Genomic DNA, 27,120 nt, shown 5'->3' on the forward strand with positions numbered 1-27,120 from the left:
GAGCCGCCATGCCTCAATGTTAGATGGGTCTGCCTTTTTTTTTATCCCAAATCGGCTAGGATTGAGGTAGAAACCTGTTTAAGGTGTCTAAAGAAAGGTTTTTACATGCCCCATCAAAAACTTTTTACATTATGGGGTCTATCTCCAAGATTTGAAGTACTTATGGTGGTTCAAATAGTGAGCGATTGGTTTTTTTTTAAACACCCTTTATATGTACAATGTACATGTTAAATAAACCTAATGAATGCAACAGACAAAATTTCCTCAATGATCATCATAAAGACAACTGTTATTGTTTTGGGCACATCTTGCAACAATGCAAAGTTAAAAATATCCTTGACTTGTGGAAAAGTTGAAAGCACTCTTTCGCAAACACTATAAAACAAGAATGAAAACAAAGATCAAGCGAAGCGTAATTATTAATCATCCATAACAATAATCCTACCTCATAAGATCTGCCATCACTGATACTAAGAATATTAAATCCTTGGGGTAGTTTGTCTTCAGGTAATATTTCACCATCTCGAGTCACTCCCCATATCTTAAACAAATAATTAATTAAATTTGGCAAATAAATATTTGAATAGATAGAAGGTCCAGAAATAGGACGGATAGACACATAATAGATAGACAGATAGACAGGCTAACAGACAGACAAGCAGACTGCTTGATAGATAGACGAAAAAAACAGAAAGACGTGAAGACAATTAGTCTTTAGGATGTACAAAGGATGGATTAACAGACATCATACATGGAGTTGGCTGGGTATTTTTTTACATAAAGACGAAATAAGATCCTTCAATAAATTTAAATGATATACACACTACACAGTTTAGTTGTTTTTCCTCAAAATACATATTCAATCATGGACTTGTTAATGTGTTTATTTTGACTAATTTTGAAATGGTAAGATCATTAGGAGCCTAAAACAATTAAGAAGGTTAATAGTTTTTCTTTCTTCCTCATTATCATATGCTTTAATGACTCTATCAATAGCTTGTTCTTAAAAGTTTTCAAATATATGCTAGACTTGGTACATATGTGTTTTTCTAAATCTCTAAAATGGATAGAACGACATAATTATAATTTTTAGAGCAGTAACTAATTTTTTTCAAAGTATGCTTATTGTTTAATGCTATTTATCAATGGAAGATATTTTTTTAATACCTAGTAAAGGTATAGATACATTTTTTTAAACAGACAAGTCTGAACAATCATTTATGCTAGTAAATAATCATTTATCTCTGCAAATATATGGTTGTAGATTTTACCTGAATATATCCTCTAGAGCAAATATCCATGGTAACAATAATATCTCCACTTCGTACAGAAACAGCACAGTGACACAGCTCTCGAAGGTTGCAACGTCTGAAATTTAATAAAGATACATTAAATATTTGATAATTTTTTAACATTTCTCTTTAGATAATCATTAATTATTTTTAAATAAACAGCGGCTGCACCCCTAGAAAATAGAGGCTTTGTATTGAAGAAGGAGGGATGGGGCATAACAATAACCAAACAATCTGAAGACTTCAATTTTTAAAAAGCCTAAAACTATCCCGTAATTTATTTGAAGCTTGCCTACAAAGGAAAACTTAATTGAAATATCTCCATCTGTGTCCATACACAGGAAGAAAGATTAACAGTATTATAGCTGATATGTTTTCTATCAAAATCTTATAATATAAATTAAAGTTAAGATCTATTCAAAATATGTTATTACATCAATTGATATAACATCATATAATGAGAAAAACCAGATAATTCTTTTCTTAATGTGTGTTATTCTTTGTTATTATTTGACATTTTGTGGCCATTTACTTAAATAACAAAAAGAGGTACCGAAAATTACAAATTTTTAAATGTCTCGTAAGTTTTTTCTTCTTTTTGAAAACTCGATAAGATTCCTTTTACTTTTTACTATAGGTCACCACTTCTGCAGGTGGAATCATTGGTTCAAAAGTTTAGACACTACTAGTTTGGAACTAAAAAATAAATATTCAATAAAAGTACCAAAAGTTTTTGAGCAAACGATTAAGATAACGTTGTTAAAAAACTGTTGTTTGAAATGGGAAAAATTGCATTATTATTTGTAGCACCACCTATGACATTTTGTTGTTCGGTTGCTTTTAATTTTTTGTGTTCGTGTGCAATTATGGTTACAAAACATGTAAATGGATTTTAAGAAAAATTCCCACCAATTCTAAAAGGTCTGTTGGTGTGAAATTTCTGTATAGAAAATTTTCGCAAGTGTTTAATACAAATAAATTACGAATTTCATTTGTTTAAAAATCCTTTTTGAGATTTTTGAGTTGGTATTAAACCCGATTAAGCACCTATGTAAACAATAGTATTAAAACTAAAGTTATTAGCCTTTTTTTCTTTTTAGGATTACTTATCTTTTCAAAGCGCTTATTACTATGAAAACCAGGATGACTACTGTCTGTGCATATTAATAGGGCATGTGCCTGTTTAAGGGCCAAGACTTTCTAAATTTTGATGAAAAATAAGGTACTCGTACAGTCCTATCATGGAAGCTATTATAGCTATTTAATCTGGCAGTCTTGTAACTTGTTTATACTCATAGGGACAGGGATAGTCAAAAAAATATTATGTCAGTTTAAAAGAATCGCAATAAGGCCAAACTGATATGGTATAATATCTGAAACCAAACGTTTTCAGGAAGAAAATATGACAAAATACTTTTTTGCCTTCAGATTTTCTGCATATCAGAATAATCTCTAGTAAGATTAAATTTGTATTTTTCTGCCTCATCACGTACTATAGGGTGTTTCATGAGAAATGAGTTATTTTAAAAGCTTAATTATGCATAGAAAAAAAAATATATAAGATGCTTTATATAATTGTTTAATTTTCTAGGCATATCTAAGTTTTTAAAATCTCATTTCTCTTGAAACACCCTGTATAACCTACTAAATTTTTTGTTGATTAAATTATGGGTTTAGATAAATGAAAGTTTTGTAAAAATATACATTTTTATGTCAGGAGAAAAGTTGTTTATGTGTCGTATCCCTCCCCCTGGCTTTGCTCTGCTCTGGCTAAAAAATCAATTTAGTTAATTGAAACAAGATACCACCTCTCTAAAATCAAATGTATGTCCACACAATCTTGCAATCAAAATTTTGCTTCTACAAATGAAAAATATGGTACCCTAATTTAAACCTAAAAGAAAAAATTAAGGATTTCTAAATCGCCTAATCCCCTTTCCTAAAAATAAAACTATAGAAAATAGAACTTGTATATCATTGACCCAACCCTATATCTACCTTTAAAGAAAAATAGAATGGTCCTCCATTTTATACATGGATTACTTTTTAGTAATTTTGAAGGAAGCTCAAGAACAAAAAATGGTCAACTGAAAATAGTTGCCGAATGTGTACGCAGTTTCCTGGGTGTTTCCTCATCCTAGCTCAATATTTACTACTAGCTACAAATCTCCAAACTTCCCTTAAAAAAATCAAAATTTGAATGTATAAACGATTTATACATTATACTTTTGAATTTTTTAAATTTTGATTTTTTTTGAAGTTTGAAGCTTTTTTAGCTAGTAGTAAATATTGAGCTAGGATGAGGAAACACTCAGGAAACTGCGTACACATTCGGCAACTATTTTCAGTTCATCCAAAAAATAACTATTACAGCATATGTCACCGCCAAAGGAGCAAGCAAGCATGCTTCATTCATGCTTTTCCAGTATCGCCTCAAAACCGAATAATATCCGCTGGATTAGAACCGGTTCTTAGCCATAAAGGATAATAATGTATCGTATCGTATTATTTCCAGTTTTCTACGAATTAAGAACTGTACAATTATAATATAAAATCCAGTTTTGTTAGCCCGTGACCTCGGCATCTCGGGCCTAACAAAACTAGTTTTAATCTTATAATTGTACATTTTAAATACACAGGAAGCTTTTTATAATACGATGCAGTAAATAACTATTCTATACTTAGGGATTGTATGTCATGATGTCAGGGGCAGTATTGTTTTATTCATACTTTTATAATTACTAGCAGCTACGCCCCTAGAAGACTCTAGTGACACTTTAAATGTTTGGTTTTTGTTGCGTTTAAGTTTCTACGATACCTAGATAAGTTGCAGTAGGAGTCTCTTTCTACGATACCTCGCAATGTTGCGTAGGAGTCTCTATACTTGTTAATGAGAACCCGATCGGTTCAGAGCGGTTAGCGAGATCCTTCATTACAGACAAACAGATAGACATCCTGTTACTTTATTATAAGGATAGTGTCTCTTTTCTATAAAGACATCAAAAGTTTGATTTATTTTTTTTCCTAAAACAAATTAAAATTTTAAAAAAAAATCTAAAACCCTAGATCAAAATTAACCTACATTGATGTGTGTTGTTTATAAGCTTGCCTATTGTAATCTATGCTTTGTATATGAGTAAGTTATTAATTTATTTTATTAAATGTGTTTTGTATGGTCCTTTATGAAGTCGAACAAATGTCTTAAAAATATTAATACATTGTCGAAAAAATTAGCTTAAAACTCTTTTTATAGAGTACGTGTTTAAAGCGCAATTTTTATGATAATTTTGTATTTAGTAAACATTGATAAATGTGTATATATTTACTATTTAGCTTTTATTGCACGCTTTACTACCCTTTTTTATTGACGGTGTCCAACAAACGGAGCTTTAGTGTAGAAAAATCTAAGGGGAATTTTAGATGGATTTTTGTAAAAATATGAAATAATCCTAATACCATACCAACCCTTTGATCACTAACATAAATTTTGAAATGGAAGAATTATTTTTATTTATATCAATTTTAAACATTATTTCTGTTTATAATAGTATATGCATAATTAACACCTCTATAATAGCGCCTTTAATGTAAATGCGTCTTATATGAAGCATCATGCAATCATACGATTTAGTTTAATTTTGATTGTACATTGAAACAAAAATATGGAAAAATTATATTTTTTTTGGATGCCATGTATGTAGAGTAAAAATAACTGTTTGAAAGTTACGCTTGAAAACATTTATTTGGTAGCATGTTGTGCTATCTAACAAGGTTCACATTTGCAAAAGGAAATACATAAATACTAAATAACCCTTTTGGTTATTTCTTTCTTATTGGTTTTATTTGATATTGGTATTTCGTTCAAATGGTATTTAAAGAAATAGACTTAAAGTTTGCATATTAACTTTGAGTATTTTTACTTTGATTTATAATGTTAGAATAAGTAGACCACATATGTAGTTATTTTAGGTATGTTGATAATAATACTTTAATAAATTCATTTAATTAAATTTTAAGGATTAAAAAAAATCATTAATTTTAACTTTAATGTTTTGTTGTCATTACATTTGAATATTGAGCTTAAAACAAAGTGGACATTAGAAGTTTGGTTGTTTTAATAATATGATAGTTTGATTTGAAAGTCTGATTCACGTATGGAAATCTATGCACACCGTCTATGGTTGCCTATGTTAATTCAGGTATCTCAAGGAATAAGGCAATGAATAAAACTACCACTTTAAGATTAAGTTTATTGGTTGAAAAGCTTGGATAAACAATGTTTAATATTAGTTTTTAGGACAACCAACAGGAAAGCGAACGTGTTTTAATTAAACTTTGGGTACCAGCATAATTTACAAACCAACGCCCTCTTCCTTCCTGAAGTTTTTGAGTGTGTGTGTAGCTAATTATGGATGAGTAATAATTATCAGCAAAGCCTTACATACAATAAACATCCAAAGAAACTTATACTCATTAACGAACACAAATATTTCGTTGTTTTGTTATAAAATGAAGCTGTTTGGTTGCGGGATACTCTATAATTCAATATTTCTGTCATACAGTTAGTCCGTCCGTCAGCGTGTCAGTCCGCCCTTTAGTTTATCGTTCAGAAACGCTATGGGGTAATGAGATTTACTCAGCTGCTATTAAAGCTAGATCTCAATGAATAATTTGTTTTGACGCTAATTTGTGGTAAATCAAATAATTTATTTTCAATCTAAATAAATTTTGTGATTTATTAACTAGTTTTAATTAGTTTTTTTTCATGTCGATTAAAGTCCATAGGTCATTTCACTTGCACTATTCGCATTATTAACTGCATAATTAAAATACATCATAAACTGTTTAAAATTAGTATTAAAAGTTATAAATTCTATATTTTTATATTTATGTGTTATTCCAATATTATTTTTAAATAAATATCTTTAATAGCAACGATACTCTATATGTTGTGTCTCTTGGTTGTGTCTGTTTATCCTGTCAGAGCAAGTAAAATAAATATTTATTGTTTACAAAGTACAACTCTCTCTATCTTAGTCCTAACTGCACCAAAACTCGTGTACAGACTAGTAAATTACTAAATATATTCAACTAGTGAGTTTAAAACTGCTTGGCTATTTCTCAACTTACTTAAAATTACTTTTACACTAAATTTTTTTTAACTTTTCACTTTTTTTGACAGATTTTGTTGTTGCGTTACTCATATCGATGTGTATCTTAATATTATTAATAAAGTTATGAATGAAAGTTATTAGGTTTTACGTGTTTTGTGAGTATAAAATAGATTTATCCTGATTTTATAAGGACCAATTATATACCAACACGTATTCCTATTTTAGAAGAGAGGGCAAGTCAGAGTTTTTTTAGACCTTTGCACTATAAATCCATATGAAACTTGAACCACATTTTTAAATTAGATTTGAAAAGATCTTTTCAAATGCTAGAGAAATAGAGTAAATTATTAGAATAGAAAAAAAATTAAGAAGAATTGACAAGTTGCAGAAATAAAAAAGAACATTTGAACCTTCTAAATGTTTCGTATTTACCTAGTTTGTCCATATATGTTTTTTTAATCAGCTTGTGTTATGTAGGTATGTACAGGAATATGAAAATGCCCGATAAATTGAAAATATCACGATGATGATACACAAAATTATCCTTTCTGTAGGTTGCAATTATTGGTGGAAACGTTTGGACACTCAACTTAATGTACCAACCAATCAAATTTCAATAAAACTCCCCAGATTTGTTGAGCCAACGAATAAGAAAACTTTTATAACTAGTGTAATAAACAGCCCAATGTTCCCTTCCTCTCTGAGGTTTGTATTTGTCTTTTGGTTATATGAGTAATGTTAGAATATGCTATACTAGACATTTAAGATGGATTTGGTACCCAAAATGTAAAAATGTGGTCTGGATATATGTTGTAACTGCACTGAATCTGCACTAAATCTTCTTACTATATCATCCTGCACTCTTCAACAAATAATTTCTACTCAATACCTCCAACAAATATGCAGGGTGTATAAAGAGTACAACTTTGAAGCATAGTTTAGTACTTTTAAAATTTGATTCTTTTTAATTTTATGATGTCAAGGATTTATTTTTAGATTAACACACAATTGCTTACATTTAAAAAAATGGTTCAAAATCAAATAACTTAAATCGAAAAGTCTTTTTACAGTAAAATTTCATCATTGAATGGTTTTTCGGATACTTTTCTGTTTAATAAACTTTCGTTCATGGCAAATTGAAGCACCATCCTGTATTTTCCCTTGGACTCAAGGTTTAAAAAAAAAGATGGGAAGATGAAAAAGAATTTTAGCACTTGACCCTGGCACTAGGAAGGTTTTTTAAGGAGGGGGGATAAAGGGGCAATGCCCCCATGACCAGGGTATAAAAATGTAACGGAAACTGAAACTGTTGCATATTCAGAAATTTATCTATGCACGATTTAAATCCTTACACGGAGTTATCTAGCACAGATGAAAAGAAGAGGTTCTTTCTTTGACCTAAAAAAACTATTGCCTATATTTGTACAGCTTCTCCTTTGTGTACTTTTAAGGGAATGAATAAATGAAATAGTTTATTAGTTCATAGAAAGACTGTTCTGTAAGATTGGATGAAAACTTTTTGGTATAGTCCCTTTCGTGGCAACGCCTCTTGAGGGGCGTTACGTCGTATTTTCACATTGGTTTTTATAGGTTATTTTAGGTTAAGATGTGTTAGGCAACTGGCCTCGCAGGGGCTAGAAATAGGGGAAAAGCTACTATGAAAATACGACGAAACTCCCCTTAAGAGGCGCTGCCACGAAAGGGACTATACCTAATCAATGTCCGCCTTAATCATAATGTCTAATATTACAATACAATTACACCATGTCTAAATGGCTGGCGGAAAAAAATATGGGAACAAAATTTTTCCTCGCAAAAAATGAATATTTTCTAATGTGCTGTACAAAGTTTTACTATAGAGTCTAGATGGCCTTTTCTTTTACTTTTATAGTATTAACCCATAACTGATTTAAAAACGGGGTCTAGGAACGTTTTTTACATTTATGATGGTCAAAAAAGATTACATACATATATGTACATCCAATTTTGAAAAGGTTTCTGAAACAATTTAACTGTAAAAGAATTATTATACATAGGTTCTCTCATTAATTCAAGATTAAAGCTTAACATGATAAAAAAATATATACTTCAAAAAAAGCTTAAATTAATTTCGGCGTTGTCCTTCCCTTCATAGAACACTATCCCTGCGAGAGGTTATTCTAACCTCATCTTATCCTGAAATAAGCATCAAATAGGTTTTATTTTACTTCGCTTATTTTATCAAAAAATACCCTTCTTTTAATATTGAATTTTAAGGATTTATTTAATTTATATGAAATTACATTAACGTGTCAATGGCTGACATATCATTGAAATGTTGTTATTGAAATTACATCAATAATTTGTTTGTATATCTGTTGTAGTATACATTAGGATATATAAGTTGGAAGGAATTTTAATGTTAGAGGGAGATTTGAATCAAATCTGCATCAAATTTTAAGGATTTTTTTTTTATAAAATTCGTTTTTTGTATAATTATTTATCTAAAAGCGGAAATACAATTTTAGTTCATAAATTTTAACCAACAGGATAGGTGTAATGGAAACTACCTGCGCTCTAATTGGTTGAATGATGTGCGACACTTAAGCTTCTCCTATCAGAGCGAAGATAATTTTCAATCCACTAATCACAGATGTCAAAATTAATTAACTTAAATTGTATTTCCGCTTTTAGATAAAGAATTATACAAAAAACGAATTTAAAAAAAGATCCTTAAAATTTGATGCAGATTTCAAATCTCCCTCTAACATTAAAATTCTTTCCAACTTATATATCTTAGTATACATATAATGAAAGTGTTCTTTGCTGATATATTCTCGATATAAAGATATTCTAATGACATCATACTAGAAATGGGTGGCTGTACCAACCCCCATACCCAATTTTCACCATCATATGAAGCTTTATGAGGTTCAATGGTATGTTTTTTTAATGGAGGGAAAACTATAGGGGAAAGGATTAATCAGCCCCCCCCCCCATTCCCTCAAAAAAAAGTATTTTTGTATTGATATGATAACAGCAGACAATTTTAAACATACCTGTAATAGACCTGAACCTCCTGTGGAAGGTGTGTGTGCCTGTACAGAGTGTAGGCTCCCTCTTCATCATTCTTGTAAATACTTCCATCAAATGTTGTTATCTCGTGGTCTGATACACATTTCTAAAAAGATTCATTATCAATTGAATATATACTATAATCTTTTAAATTATTATTATCTTATTAATGCTGCGCTACTCATAGATATGGTTGTTCTTGTGTTAAAGCATTACTCTATAAAAAAAACTATACTGCACAAATTAAAGTTTAAATCATGTAATATTTGTATAAACAAGAAAAATAGAATAGACTGTAGAACATTGTAAATATTATAATTTGTAGGCTCGGGGCCATCAAAACTAGAATTTTTTATTTTACTGTCCGAGGAAAGCTGACTAAAGTACGAAGTACGATGTGGTAGATAACTATTCACATATCTTATTTTTTGAGTTATTTTAAAATTCAAATAATCCTATATTATACAGGTATTTTTGTCTTGAATGAGTTTTCCATTGTAGGAAAGCTTCACATAGATCCCAAGGTGTTTTTTAGGCTAATATAGCTTCAGACTTAGTCTTGAATAGTTTTAGGCTATTTTTTTATCTTCCCTAATCCTTTCAATATGGAGCCCCAAATGCTAGAGGCGCAGTAGTTTAATATGTAATAATATATACTATATTATATCTTTTGAAAAAAATACAATACCTTTCTTTTATGAATTACTCCCTTTATCTGGTAAATAATGATTATCTGTATATATAGTTTGAGTGTTATTGATGGTAAAAAAAGGAAACCATTAAGGTCGCAGATCCTGCAGGTTCTTTTCAAATCGGAAATATATTGCTCAGAAATAAAACGGATAAGTCAATAAAGTAAAAAATATTTACACTACATTTTTTATAAACGGTTCTTTTTATTTAATATTTTTAATTCATACTGGATCTCCCCGACCGCAAGTATAGGCCCCGAAAGGATTGCAACCCCCCCCCCCCCCCCCCAATAAAAAAAAACAAATGAAGGAAAAATGGGGGAAAAATAATCTCCCCCTTTTTTATTTGTTTTTAAAATATAGAGGTTATCCAGTCTTAACCGGCACCGAAAAAGTATTTACATACCAATGCTTGTAACCCTGATGATATAGAAATGGACTGGTGCCGCCCTGCGGAAATGGGACTGCTAATGAAATCCTATAATTTTTATATCACAATCAGCAGACAAACAAGAATAAATTTTAGAATTTGTACAACAAATAATGAAATAGTTTAAAGCATTTTTCCTTCTTATGATTAAAGTTTATTAAAGAATAACCTCTATTGGGCAATCTATATTATGGGCTTGACTTATTAAATAGCCTAAAAATTGTCTAGTACCCTAACATTGATTTTCTGAAAATGATGTCTCTTTAAGCTAAGCTGTCTCATATATCTTAAAAATATACACTAATACACGAACTACTTTTGAAAATAGGATTAATGAGTATAAGAAATTAATTAAAGAAACTGTACATGTCCTGAAAACAACTCCAGTTGTCTAACAATCATCTATATGTGGCAATGAAAATAATAGTCAAAAGTGTTTCTTATATATAGCTAGTTTAACTTTTTAATAAACATTGAACGGATGATAAAGAACTAAGGATTTCAAAACGAGGATTAATATTAATAAAATTTCATTATTTTAAATCTTACCCCTAAACTTTAGTTAAAATATGCTTTACCACAGTTTTGGTATTTATACAGAAACACTGCTGCTAAGTATTTTTAACAACAGTGCAAGATCATTACAAAAAATGAATTAAGTTGATACGTTTTATTCTTTCATTTAGACCATTTTAATTTGGTGCTTTTCCTCAAAGTAACAATCGAGAAGTCAATGTATTGAAAATAAGTGGGGCGGGAATAGTTTTTCCAATTCCTAACCTTTGCGGGCAACATTAACCCTGCAGGCTTATAACTGCGGTACCCTAATCGTGCGAGTTTTCTCATTATTCAATAACCCAACCTTACCTGACCTAAGTAGAAAACAAATATACGAAAACGGCCAAACCTCATATTAATTTATTTTAAAGTGAGAGTTTTTTGATGAAAAAAGTTTACCTGTTCTATTTTGGGTGGAACAATCTTGATTTCTTGTGAAGTCAAAACATAATCTCTCCACAAACTGTTACTTGTGAATCCTAAAACAAAAATTGTAAATTACTAAATGCTTCAAGAAGACTTAAATTTTAAATTAATATTATTTAACTATTACTAAAAAGAATGGTCCTATCTGTTTCACACTAAGGAAGATGATTGAAATTGATTTGTATAATTAGTACAACAACTCTATACGTCAATCCAAGATCCAAGACCTATTGCATGCCTGTCTTGTCTTAATTTTCCTTCAGGGCAGTTTGAATTACAATATATGATAATATGACATAAAATTGCAAATTTGACAATTACCTCTAGTTAAGGCAAGTAAGGTCAGTGCCGTATAAGTATTAAACATCATACACTTTAACTAATTTTAAATGATTTAAATTATTGTTTTTCTGAAACAAGGACCTAAAACAATAAACATATCGTAATAAGGCTGATAAATCAAATCAAAGAAATAATGTATCTTTATCATTTTCTGACTTTTGGCTCTTTTGAGACTCTATTTAAGTTTGGTTCACTGTAAGGATAAGTGTTTTAGAGTACAATAAATGGGCTAATGCCTTTGGAGCTTTTATTTCTTAATATAAGGTTTTTGTTGTTATACAAGGACGCCTGTTTAAATGGTGATATTCAGAGTATGTAGATTTAAATCTAACATTTTGGTCACATACATTTCAACCTAACAGGGTTAACAGACAACCAACCATTGCACAAATAGTTATTTTTCTCATTAACAAACAAGGTTTAAATAAGTTTAAAACACTGTTTGGTCATGACAGTTAAATCAATATTGAACCTCATGAGTCATAACTTCTCCTCAATATTTGCAAAATACTATAGGCAGTCAACTTGTATAAGAAATAGGAGGAAGATTATTTTGTTTCGAAACTGTTCTATCCATGTATCCCTGAATTAAAGCACAAACATACAACATGTTTGTTTCAAGTAAATGTTAGACACTGCAATCAATTTCTTTGCATTTATTCAGACTTAATAAACTATTACCTAGATTGACCATATACATAATTACTCGTATAATAATATTTTAGCATAAAGAGAGGGGACAACGGATAAATAATGATTTATCCCCAAAAATCTTTTCCACTTTATTATGCTACTGGTTACCTTAAAATTGTTAGAAAAGATTTGATTGAAATTCTCAAAAAAATGTACATATTATATGGTTCAAAACGGTTAAGATATGTAAACAAAAAAGTATAAATGAGTAAATTAGGTTCTCTGTCAACAATTATTACAAAATAGTCCACGTGCAGACGTTGGGACGTTAAATGCTATTTAAAAGTAATAATTACAATAAAAGATTTATAATTTTAAAAAAGTTTAATGACCAAGCATGCAAATGCAGGAAAAGTATCCCAAAATTTTTTGGTGTTTTTTTTGGTGTTAAAAGCGTCTTAGTGCTACTAGACTTTAAATGCAATTTTTAAGACAGCTTTGAAGAAGTCTATGTAAGATTTAAAAAATATTTGCTTTGCACAAATTATTTTGAGTCCATTAATGAACAAAAACAATAATTACAAGAGGTCAATTCTAGAGTAGACTTGCCATTTTACATAATTGGTTTAAATGTGATATATGGAAGGGTTGGTATGTGTCCTTGCGTGACTTAATTACACAAGAATTAATCTATATGACAGACAAGATACACATAAGTGTGTAGAGAGATTTGTGTAGATTGTTGGATGTATTTATTATCTATAATTTGTGATCAATCAATTCTCAAAATTGTTATTCTGTATTTAAAGGAAGTTATACAAACTTAATATTTTTTTTCTTCAAAAATATACATTTAAAAGTTGTACCAACCAATAGTTTACAAATAAAAATACCTATTATTTTTTTGTTTGTAAAGTACATGATATAAAGTGTACACATCTTTTAAAAGAAGTTGTTATGATGAAAGTATATGACAGGCGTGGTCAACTAAATTTAATACGTCAACAGTCAACAACACAACAACAACAAACATCAATTTAATCTCACCAACAACAGTTTTTTGGTTGAAAAACAACAAAATTTAATATTAATGAAAAGTTGCAGGAATAGGTCAATGAAAGATTAATTAACATCCAAACCCCTTAAAATAATAAGGACATCCAAATTAAAGGAGGGCATGAAGAAACTGGTAATATTATTAATTTAGGAAAAATTTAATCCACTTTTTCTCGTATAAAGAAACTTACATCCCCTTAATTTCTGTGTATACCATTGCTTTTTTTCGAATAAAATGTGCGAGCAGAAACTCAGGGATAAGACAATGGCCACTAAATTTATGTACATCCCAAATGATAATTTACAAAGTTACCCCTTCTTGAGATTACAATTTGTGGACATTCAACTTAATAAACCAACCAATCAAAATTAAATAAAAAGTCCCAAAGTCAACGAATAAGAAAACGTTATTATAAAACTTTGGGACCTTAATCCCTTATAAAAACTGGCGGATCCATTCTAATAAAGATGTTGTATACAGATTGTTTACAGGAAAAAGGGTAGGGCTTCAGAATATATACATAAAAAATTGCAAAATTTAAATTATTTCATCAAATCTTCCTGTTTATAAAATAGCAAAAAATATATATATAATAGAAATTAAATTAATCTAACTATTTTCGAATAAATACTTAAATTTTAATTTGTTTACAATGTATCAAAATTTGATTCCATTCGACTTTGTTTCAAATATCGAAATTCAAGTTGAAAATATATTATTTAATTTTATTATCGCGTGATAGCGAGGAAACAAACATTATTGACCCTAAATCACTGCAGTTTTTCATAGTAAGGAATCATTATTCTAAAAACAATAAATTTATCAATATAGATTCGATAAGTTTTCTATGTTAGCCAGTATTTTTTTTTTGATATTGTCACCTTTAATTAGCCCAACTACTAAAAGATTCAATCTTTAATGAAATATACTCGGAAGATTCATTATTAAAGGTTTAAAATCTCGTTAGAGTAAATATATATCTGTCTTAGATTTTTTTCTTCCTTTTTGTTTGGTGAATCGGCCATCCTTGATTTATTTTTATTGCATCCTCAGATTACAAATTGCAATTACTTATCATATGTTACAGTATAATAACTAGAAAGGCTAAATCCTTCAAATATAGTTGTCCACTTAGTCTTTATTAAATCATGTTTAATATGTTTAATAATGTTGAATCTTTCAAAAATAAGTAGACCTGATAATCAAGTGTTGGGTAGTTTTAAATATTGTACCAAATTGTTTCAAATTAAAAGGCTTAGCTCTATAACAGTTTTCTAGTAGTAATTACAAACACCATTTATTTATTATATGCTACGCACCTGGAGGCCTCTGGGTGTAGTAGAGGATAGATGGAGGTGAGATTTAAAGAAAAATTGTTTTTGGGAGTGGATAATTTTTGTCTAGGGGCGATTTCTCTTCATAGGGTAGAGGTACCCTCCCCCAAAATAGTTATAAACCTTATTATGCAATACTTCTCTGTACCATTTCGGTTCAGCGGTTAGCAAGATCCTAACAGAAAAACAGACATCCGGTTACTTTTAAAATGCAAACAAATAGACTTAAATGAAGAATCAAATTAACATAATTTAATACTTTTAATGAAAATACTAGAAATAACTAAAAGTTTTGATTAATACCTGCTATAATTATAAGAAGTATTGATCCAGTAAAACAACAATATGTGAAACCAAATTACAAATTATTTCATAAATTTCAACAAGAGTTAGTTACTATATATACCAGGGATCTAAAGGAAGTGGGCAATTAGTGGTTTAAACGTGTGGTAACTCAACATAATGAACCAACCAATCATAATTCAATAAAAGACTCCAGAAATGTTAAGCTTTATAATAAGAAAACGTTTTTATAAGACTTTGGACACTAGAGTAATAGACTGCCCAATGTCCCCTCCCCCTCACAGGCATTTAACCTCTTTTATTTAATCGAGATTTTTTAAATACAGGAAGAAAAGAAACATTTGTTGGGTAAATAGAATAGCAAGGAATGAGTAAATTAAATACGTATTTTAATTTTAGCAAATCCTTATGATAAAAAGAAAATTGTATGTTGTGTCTAATTGTGGTTTCTATTTTTCACGCAAATAAGTTTTATCATTATACAGGGAAAGTATTATGAAAGATTAAGAATGATTCTCCCAATTCTCTCTAAAATAAAAATAAAATAGAAATGTTAAATTGAAGGTAAATCATTTCATTTTCGAGACTAAAATTATTTTTTTTTATGAAAATGTATATTAGACTTTACGACGCTTGTTTATATAACCGTTAAAGTCACTTGAATTCCACAATTTTCCCTCTAATTTTTATCAATAAATGTAAAATAAAATTGGCTTAACCTTTCGAATCCTTAAAGATGATTTGAGTTTCATACAACCTTTAAAAAGATAAAGGGTTAAATAGGTTAGCTGCGTGAATATAGTGTTTATACAATACCAACAAAATTATGGATGAGGCATTGTGTATTCTCTAAATCAGCAAAAATATTACCTTCCATTCACATATTAATCGATAATCTCTCATTAAACCCCACGTTAATAATACACTAATTGTTTTAAAGCTAAGAAAAGAGTGTCGTTTATTGGTTAACCCACAGGGTTAAGGTTTTAAAAATTGCTATCTAAGGCATACATTAGTCTTGCTGTTTTAAATGGCAACCCATGTTATAGAGTTAAGATTGACTGATGTTTATCAATTTGAAGCCGTTATTACTAAATAATTCTCACTTAAGCTAGGGACTTAAGCTGTCCGATATCTATAAATCTCAGCGAATTATGAGTCTAAGTCCGAAGCTTTTGTGCTATTACATAGTTGAAAAGGGACTTCAGACCCCTCCTTTGATGAGAACATCATCAACTAAATATATTGTATTCATAGATCAATTATGAATAGATCAGAATTTAAAAAGTTGGAAAAAATATCATAAAGAGAGGGAGATCGAGAGAAAAAAATAACTATTAAAAAATCTTCATTCTAAACTTATAAACTAATTTCTAAATTTTGATTCTCAAAACTTTGCACCAATAATATTAACCCAACAAATGAGGAATCAGATCTATCACAATTGGGGGGAAGGTAAATTCATAGTTGTTCATATTTTTCATTTCTAAAACCACCTTTAGCACTAATTCTTAGGAACAATCAGATCAAACAACAAAAAATTTATTTAACATACCTAATTCAAATTTATTCAAATGTTATGTAGTTACCGATGCAATATAATGTTTAATCTGTGAAAAAATCTGATTCTACAAATTTATCCAGATCAAAGATTAGCCTGGCAAAAAATAGACTCTTCCTCCCAAGGTTATAGAAACGAATTAGTTTTATAAGGGATAATGCTACGGCAATTAACTAAAAATCATCATTCACAGATCCAAATTTTATTGTATTAATATTTTCACTATTTGTATTTTTAAATCGGAATAAAAAAACATCATAAGAAGAAAATTTTTAATTTACTTTGTTTTTCTTCAGTCAAATAACATGAAATTTTATAACATTTTCTCGTTGATAATAAGATCAAAGCTGATAATTATGTTTATGTTTTGTTTTCTCTATTTAAGCATGTAATTTAAAAATCCTTAAATTTGAAATTTAAAGCTAAACCTAAAATACAACATCGATCAAATCTTTGTTAAAGTTATTCTTTATCCTTGGCTCAATGAAATCTTATTATGTGCCTTTGTATTATACTTGGACTTTAGACGGACAGGAGTATAGTACATTAAAATAGCATAAAACTGTTGTATTAAAGTATATATCTTTATTTTTGGTCAACTTTGAATAACTTTAGTAATTGACAGTTTTTTCCATAATTGTAATAAATAAAGATGTATATATTATATTTTCAAGAAATAGTTTGTTTATTCCTAAAATCCTTAACCTGTCTCAGAAAGCAAAAAATAACCAACCTGTTCTTATGTCGAGGACCATTGTCTGTTCTCCATTATAGAGGTTGTCCAGGTTTCCATACACAGGTATGGTGAAGGTAGAGTTCCAGTCATGACGACAGATCTTGTGCATACAGTTAGGTAAACTTACCTGAAAAAATAATGAATTAGAATATGACAAAACACAAAGTGCCTGTTGAGCACTGACAACCCACTCCCCCCTATTTTAAAAAAAGTTTAAAATAAGGAAGGGGGTGCCCTAATTCTGAAGGGGCTACTCTGTACCCAATATAACCTAACCTAACCTGGTATAAAGTATTAACAAACAAGTAAAGATCTAACCCCCCCCCCCGCCCCCCACTTCGTTTTCCATTTTTTTTTCAATTGTGTAAGAGCACGAAATACGAACATATTTTTTTCAATCATAATATAAACATAATTAAATGTTATAAACGGATTAATAAATGAATAAGCTTCGGTTTAAATCTTTATCTATTGGCCCTGGCTTTGTTAGTAGTCAGGCTTTTAATTTACATTACTTTTTGACTATGCACTACATGGCATAATATTTTTTGATCAAAAAAAATTATACAGAGCTGGATCTTTAAATCATTTCAATGATGCGCCAAATCAGGGTGAGCTAACTTTCCACCATGCAATGAGAGCACAGCATTTTACGAAATGCCGCGCTGTGATAGGCTGAAATTCGGCGCACCCCGATTTGGCGCACCATTGAAATGATTTAAAGATCCAGCTCAGTAGTATCTTCTTCCTAATTACAGTTTATTTTTTGATAGATTTTGAATAAAAATGAAATAAAAACTAACAGTATATGAAGATGAATGTCAATAGAAAATAAACTATGAATAGATAATTGTTGTGTTAACTTTCATACAAATTCAGTTACTTTTTTTGGATCGAAGCTAATCTGTAATTCATCCCTCAAATGTTATCTTTTTCCTATTAAATATCCTATGATTACTTTTTTCATTCATAGACTTGGCGTTAAATGGACAAAATCGTCTTGCCTTCTTTTATATATAGCCTATGATGTGTAACATTAGCAAAAACATTGATTTTTATATCCTCTTCTATTCCTATTTACAATTTGCATTTAAATATGAATAGGATTGCAAAGACTGTTGCAGTAATTAAATGCAAACTGTTAGTGTTTTAGATACTTCTAAATCATTGGGCAGACTAAAGAATAAATCATTAGGATGACATTTGAAAACACAAAAAAGAAATGATTACATTTAAACATGGTCGTGCGATGTAAAACTAAATACCTCTATTGAAATCTATTGTCTTTTTTTGCTCCCTTTCAAAATCTTGTACACGCCACTGACATTAAATTACCTATTTAAAATTTCATAATATGGAAATCAATGATAAATATCAATTGTTTTTTAATAAAAGAAAATATTGAATATTTGCCCATCTGTTATTGGTCCCAATATTGACAAATACCTTATTTCCTTGTTGTCTACACTGTAAAAAATATCTAATTTTTCAAAATGTTATTAATTATAAAGCAGTTTATTTTCTTACAGATAAACTTTAAGGTTCATTATATAGCAATTTTTAGAAATCAAATAATTTTAACTTTAAAGACTAAATGCAAATTAATTTTAACTTATAGTGTTAAAAAATTAATATTTTGTTTTTTTAGAGTGTCGACTGTGTAACATATTGTTTAGCAAAAATTTCTGAAATATTTTTTCACCCCTATTGTGTGCTGAACAATTTATCAGACCGTAGCAAAATCAGGAACAGGGAATGACATACTGGAGAACAATACCTGGTAATCTACTGGAGAACAATACCTGGTAAACTATTGTGTTGTAATTCAATTAACATAGTAATCTATACTGTGCAATAAAATTAACTTATTGCAATGAAAAACATGTGTAACAAATGTGACAAATTTTAAGATTCATTAAAATATTAGGGAATTAGATACTATTGGTTCAGTTTTAATTTCATAAACAAAAATATTAAAACATAGAGCTTTGAGTTTTTGAAGGAATAGTAATAGTAATTTCTCGCATCGTATTTTTTAGTTTTTTAGCCCCGAGGTGCCGATGGCACCGGCTAAAAAAACTAGTTTTAATCTTATGATTGTAAATTTTTATATTTGTAGAAAGCTGGATATAATACGATGCTAGACATAGTTTTTTCGTATGGATGAGAACCGGTTCCAATCCACCGGATTCAAATGAATACGAAATAATATTTATATCTTTATTCATGGAACTAATTTTAAGACTATTAATTCCAATCCTGAAGTAAAATAAGATATATTGAGGAAGGAAAAATGTTGTTAATTTCCTTAAGTAGAAGAAAGACAATATAATCTTAACAACAAAAGCTGGATATAAGAGATGTGATCTTGATATTTTTTGAAGCATTTTATAGGTCATATTAGACTAAGAAAAAAGGTAGCTTTTGACACTTTTGTTTCTTTTTGAGATGTATACATACGCTGTCCTAAAGTTACATTTTTTTCGTCTTTCATTATTCATTATATATTGAAAGTCCATGATGTATTACTAGAAATTCTTCAAAGAATTTTCTTTTCTTTTTAATTGACAAAACTATTTAAAATTGATACTTTCCTAATTTTTAAAATTTTTATTGTTTTAGTTCCGTGCTGAATCCATTTAAGATGAGAGGTTGTTTAATGTTCAAACGAATTTAAATCAAACTAATTTGTTTGTGTTGGGCCATTATGGCATATAAAGATAAGTTTTTGACATCATCTTTAAATCAAAGTGCACAAAAATATATTTTTTTTTTCAAATGCAAGTGATACTAATATATAAAAAAAAATTTCATTCTTCTGATTTAGTGATAAAAATATTTATACATGGTGTTTTGAAATAAACTCAACCCTTGAAAACTAAATGAGATTCATTAATAATCTTGTCCCCTTCTATGTGCTTTGCTATGTAAATTAATATAAAGGAAAGTAAAGTCTTATTTAAACAATTAGCAAACTTTTATTTTATATTTTACTTGCTCCTATATCTCTGAATTACAATGTTCTGCATCAATCCTTAGACATTATCATTAACCCTGTAAAAAAGTGCAGAAATGGTGACCAAAATTTGCAAAACTCATTATTAAAACATAGAAGGTCAAGACTGTTGACAGGAGAATTTAAAAATATTTTTTTTGTGTGTAAGATTTATTTTGATAGAATTTATTTCTAGGTTCATATGTCAATTAGCTGTTACGGATAGTTTTAAATTTTGTATGACTATTAAATCATGTTAATCATTCAGATTGTTTAAACCGCTAGTCCCATAAAATAAAGCAATAGGCTTATTTTGTCTGCAGCGAAGGATCTCTCTAACCGCTCAACCTATATGATTCTCCTATACATTGAAGCTTAATATGGGTTTAGAGGTGGTTTATACCTATTTTAGGGGAGAATATATCCACCCTTCCAAGATAAATCACCCCTAGAAAAAATCCTCTACCCCCAATTTTGTTTTACTTTTTTTATTTAAAATTTGAATTGAAAATTGGGGAGTCCCGAGAGGCTTCTAGGAGCAGCTGCAAGTTTCATAAAAAGGAATAGTAAAAAAGATAAGTTAAATATGTCCCCAACTTTTATTAATTTTCTATGTTTATTTCATAGAATGTTCATAAAATAAATAATTTCGCAGATTTACATAAACACTTTGAAGTCAAAATCGTGGTAAAAGCATAACTTTGATTATCATGCTTTCTTATTTATAAAAATAATTGTACGATGTTTTATGGGCTCCAAATTGAGGAAATCAATTTATTTTCAGCATTTTATAGCATTAACTATTTAACATTCTCTTTTTAAGTCAAGTGTTTTTACAAAGACAAATTCACATTCAAGAAATTAACATCGAGGTGAAACTTAATTCTCCCAATAAACTATTTATGGTTATGGGCCAAAGAATTGTGAAATGTATGAAAGTATTCTTCGTGAAAGTGTGCGTGTATTTGTTTGTAGGTGAAGTAATATAAATTTCTTGGTCTCCAAGACAGATTTCCAAGATGTATTCACCAAAAGATGAACATATTCTATGCCGAAGATTTTATGCTTTTGTCTGGGGATACAAGGATAGGACTATAAATTGATATTCCCCCAAGCTTTATATATAAAACATCAGCATTGTCCTCTATCCTCTATATTTTTAAGAGCTTTCAATAGCAGGTGTACAAAACTTGTAATAAAGTCCTAGAGTCCAATTTCATTGTTATAGTGTATTTGTTTGGATGTAAACACAATGAAGATCACGATATAAAGATCAATTTCTTATCTGATGTTACCACATTGCCAGCTGTTTAATAGTATTGAGTCACTAACATCCTTCATTTAAAACGTTTACTTTCTTTCTCAAAAATATCATAAACCAAACTTTATTAAGCTAGTAAAAGGTAACCAATTGGGGTAAAGTTAATATGTAGAGTTTTTTTAACTAATTGCACTGATTTAATCATTCTATATTATTGTTATAAAAGATATTAAGGCATAGGTTAGGTTCGCCAAAATAAAAAAAAGGTGCCCATAATTATTTTTATGAGAACCTAGTAATAGTGTCTAACTTTTTATCTTTGTGACGCGCGATTTTTTTATCATTAAGGGCCACATAAACATAAAAACAGCAATGCATTGAAAACGATAAGCAAAACAGATAAAGGAATTTTTTTGCATTTATTTTAAAAATTTTTTTATTAGTATTAAGTTTTGCTGGTGTTAATATTCTAAATACTTCTTTCATGCATAGAATTGTAATTAAAAATCATGACTAATAAATAATTAGGAATGTAAATATTCAGCTAGAAGAATGAATATAATTTTCTTTAATTAAAAAGATTGTCTAAGATTATATAATCTGATTAGTATTGCTTCTCTTACAATAATTTAATCTCAGTTAATAAGAATAAGAAAAGTAATTATTGCTATACCCAAAGATGGTTAATATAGTTAACATTAGAAATAACACATAGACATATGCATCTTTTGGAATATATGCTGGTTGTTAGGAATATTAAGCTTTATATTAAACAAAGTTTCTCTTAAAGTGGTAGTTACTAATCCCACGTTATATTTAAGAATCCCACATTCATACATTCATAGTTAAAAGAAAAGAAAAATTACAACTTTAATAGAGATGGACACTTTCACCTTCCCAACCAAAGTTGATTTCTGATGTACAGTACAAGAAAGCTTAAAAAGGAGATATGACAGGCAAAATATAAATATCATACGGAGCACAATACCCATATGTCAATATGAATATGCTTAAATCAAGGCAAAATTTATAAGAATGCGGCTAAAGCCATATCTTTTCTGCCCTTTCATCTAAGAATATCAATTTACTCCCACTTAGAGCATAAAGAGTTAGAACTTATGAAGAAAAGGAGTTTAACTGAAATCTTATTAAGTCGTTTTCTATTCTCTTTACTTAAGACTGTAGTAGTGTTAGAAATGACCGATAAGCCACATTGTCGACATAAAACTGAAAAATGTAATCAATACATGGCTCAACTGTTTTACAGGATCTATCTTAAAGTATTACAATATTCAATTGTGATTAGAGATATTCGAGATTGGACAATAGATGATGCTTGTTCACTCTTTCCTAGTTCATTAAGTACTAATTCTATTTTTATATTACTAAGTATGAGTTTATATCCATTCACCAATCCATGTATACCTTAAACAGACACACATACACATCATAGTATGATTGACAACTGATTTTAAAATTCAAAGTATGGGCGTTCAAATTCACAAATATTTCAGTACAACTAGAAATTAGATATATATTTTTTTTAGATTGGAACATAAGACATGTGTTTTATTCTATATACCTGAGATGTGATAAGTATTTCTACATGTATATTTGTCTGAGAAGTTTTTCTTGGTGAATTTATAGGTTTTAAATGTGCTTAAAAACAATTTTCTTAATCCAAAACGATAAATTTTCGAAAATATCTGACATAAATCCATTCATTAGATATTAGTACTTTGTCAAGTGAAATAAAAATATAAGAAATATAAAATTTAATGAGTTGTAATTTTTTTTTGTATCTCAACTGATAACCCATGCTGATTCCTTGTTGGAGTTATTATGTGTGAATATTTATCCACAAACCCCTTTTATTCATGGTCAGTCAAATGGTCGTCGAGATTAGTTCTCCAAAATGTACACTGTATAACAGACTTTTACCTCAAATGTTCACAGTCAAATTTGTTAGCAATTAATGAATGCTTTTCATCGTGTCTTATAAATAATGATGGCATGTGACTATCCAAAAAGTACAGATCTTTTAAATATTTCTTTGCGACCAGTCAAATTTATGTTAATACTCAATCTATCTAAATTTATTATGTATTTCTATTCTTATGCCTTTCTTCAATTTTGTTAAGAGAAATTTCAAATATCATAATTAAAATCAAATAGATGAATAATGCGTAGTAAATAAAATGTAACTGAACTTATGTATTGTATAATAATAATAATGAATTTTAGGAACAAGTTTGCTTCGCTCCAAAAATTAAAATGTAAGGGCAGGGATATGTATACTGAAGATACTAAGGTGATCATTTATAAATTTGATTAAACTAATTAACTATTTATTAAACTCAATAGTAATCTCCTGCCTTCTAAATAACAATTTAGTAAAGCCTAAGAATAATTGGAAAGGTTAAAGTTAGTGGGGAGATTAATATTTCTTTCATTTTCTTAGACTTCCTCTCAAAATTTACCAAGTATTATATTATTACTGCATATCTAAATCAAAAAGATTATTTTTCAAATATTTTTCACTGCCTTTAGACTAAATACAAATTGTGTAAGGCATGACTACACTGTAAAAAAGTATCCCTGTAAAATTATTCAAGTTCAAAATTGAATTTATAATTGATTGTACTATGAGTTAGAAATATATTCGTTATTATATAGGAAAAATATTAATTTAAATTAATGTAATATTTTTTAAAGTGTGTGTATGAGCAAATATCGATATTGACCAAAAAAACTCTGGACAAGGAAGCAGTTAGACATTGAAAAATTGTGTAACACGAGAAGGGGGGGAGGTGGCTAGTTCCCTCACTCCCCTCTGCCTCGTACAATAGGCCTTTAAGGGCTGCATATTGTACATGTATGTTTGTGGGGGGCTATATTCAGAGACAAATTTTTCTGAGAACAAATTGTGGGGCGGGACAGATGAATATTTTAATATTTAGATATTAAAAAATTGAATCTTTTAATACAAATATAATGAGGATAAACAAAATTAACCCATTGCAGATTATAAATATTTAGTGGCAAAGTTTAAACACTGTTAGTTCGTACAAACTAACATTTAGTGAAAGTCTTTAAAGTCAACGAAAGAAAGAACATGTTTATAAAACTTTGAAACAAATTAACATCAGTAAATACCAAGAAGATCACCAAGAGAAAAATAATTTTGATAAAAGGTGTCCAAGTGGCTGTATGCATATTGAAAACACATTTAACTCTTATGTGAATAATATTGCAAATACGGTACCTCATGCTCTTTACTTCAACACAGGAATAAAAGGGTTGGTTAATAACCTCATACGGGCAAGACTGCTGTTCATGACACTTTAACGTCAGTCAGGTCCAACAACCAAGGATGACTATGGGGAGCCAATTTCTCCTTTTTCTGTCCAAACACCCAGGATATTAGGCAAAGTAACACCCAACAGACAACCACTTTGATTACAAGATCTTTGCCTGGAAGTCCTAACTGTGCATGGTAATAAGCTGCGCCTATTTTGGGCCAAGGCATTTCCCCTACTATAACTTTTAATGTCGAGCATCTGACATAGCAGCCAAAGGAAACATTTCTAAGGTCTTGAGTTAAGCCGAGATTCGAGCCCATGACCTGGCAGACTTTCAGCAAGATGAAAAGAGGGCAAAATGCAGTCATATTAAAGATGAAACATAGAATACTAAGCGTAAAGATATCAGAGGAAAAAAAATATAAAAAAGTAGTTTATGATTCATATTACATTTGCCTATCTCTATATTCATACTTCTGTCTTACTCCTACTACGTGTATGTAATACTCAGGGATAAAAAAGTTTCAAAAGATGTTTAAAATTACATCTTTAACCCTTAACGGTCGGGTGGGGGGGGCGTTGAACGCCCCCCCATCCGGTTTTTTCTATCTCATTTTCTGTGTGTGAAAGATGAAGAGCCCAAACTGCTTGACTTTTTAAGTATGGGTATGACACATAACTGAGAGTTGGAATTTTTTGAATATCTCCATCCTGGCGGGCACAGGATGCCAGCAAACCTGGCAGGGTCATCCAGGTAAAGAGCAAAAATATATTTTTACTAAAACAAAGCATTTTATCATACCAAAATACTAAAAAATCCTCTAGTAGTACATCCTTATATGAAATACAGGTGTTCAAGTCACTTTCAGGTTCCAGGTATGATCCTGCAGGTCCTGATCCTCCAGGTCTCCAGAAATCTTTAAAAGGCTCCTGTGGCCGCAATTTTTGACTTAGAGACTTCAAATTTTAAACTTAAGCTTTTCTTACATGTCTACATAACGTATTAAAATTTCATGAAGATCCGCCGCCGTTTTCCCGCCGACCGCCGACTGCGGCGGCTGGCAGCTGCCAAGTACAGCTGCGGCCGCTGAAATTTATATTTTGATATTTTAATGTAAAATTTACATAAAGATAAACATTTTCTGGTAAAAAATTTTTCTTCTAGCTTCAAAAATAAGAAAATTACAGCCGTTTGAAATGTTTAAGTAAAAAAGGACCTAAAAACAAAGGTTGTTAAATAAAAGGGTGAAGGAAGCGAAAATTGACCTAGACTTATAAAAGGTCGGAAATTCATTATCAAACAGGGGACTTGCACAAAAAAATTTAGCCCTCTAGCTCTAATAGGAACTGAGATAATAAGGGGGGGCGTTGAACGCCCCCCCCCCCCCCGACTGATTAAGGTGCGGCAAGGGGCCTGACTGTAAAGGGTTAAGAATGAGAAAGTAGGATTAATCTAATATAATTACAACTAGCAATAGAAATTGTATTATTGTCGTGTGGAATATATAACTTATTAGACATCTAATAATATTTATAACTGCGCTTTTTTATATATTGTTTAAATCTTAATTAAGTTTAAGATGACATTAATAACAAAAGTAGTCTTAGAGTCAAAATAATAGGAATTAAAAAACTTACTTTTAATAGTTATAAATCTATCTCAACCATAATATTTAAAAATTAGTAACTACTGCTGCTTCATAACGAAATATATTTCAAAGAAAAAATCTTCATTATCAATCACATCTCTTAGTGAAGTGAATCAAGCAAACCTAGCTTGGTCAGTTTATTTGCTTACTCCCTCTCCCCTGTTACAACTCCGTAACGAATATGCAATGGTACATGTAACTCTTCCACCAACATACCAGTCACAGGGTTCAGGATTCTGCAAATCAATCAGGACAAAAAATCAGGGAAGATTTGTAAATTTGCAACAAAATGAGGACTAAATATAAGGGTGTTTCAATAATCAAGGCCTACAGGGGCACTCCATATGTGGTTAGAAGGGAAGGGACTGGCTACCTTTATTT

At 29.7% G+C, this 27,120-nt stretch overlaps 1 protein-coding gene across 1 annotated transcript in view; it reads right to left on the reverse strand.

Annotated features, from left to right (window-relative positions):
- The window catches only part of LOC145316538 (uncharacterized), a 249,816-nt gene that overhangs the window by 114,904 nt on the left and 107,792 nt on the right, over positions 1-27,120 (reverse strand). The window contains exons 10-14 of the mRNA XM_080157114.1: positions 17,530-17,659; positions 11,540-11,619; positions 9,445-9,566; positions 1,272-1,368; positions 446-541 (exon numbers count right to left, since the gene is read on the reverse strand). Coding sequence (XP_080013240.1) covers positions 446-541; positions 1,272-1,368; positions 9,445-9,566; positions 11,540-11,619; positions 17,530-17,659 — 525 coding nt within the window. The remainder of the gene's footprint in view (positions 1-445; positions 542-1,271; positions 1,369-9,444; positions 9,567-11,539; positions 11,620-17,529; positions 17,660-27,120) is intronic.

Source organism: Acartia tonsa, chromosome 1, assembly GCF_053477335.1.
Source record: "Acartia tonsa isolate MP-2025a chromosome 1, ASM5347733v1, whole genome shotgun sequence".
Taxonomy (NCBI): domain Eukaryota; kingdom Metazoa; phylum Arthropoda; class Copepoda; order Calanoida; family Acartiidae; genus Acartia; species Acartia tonsa.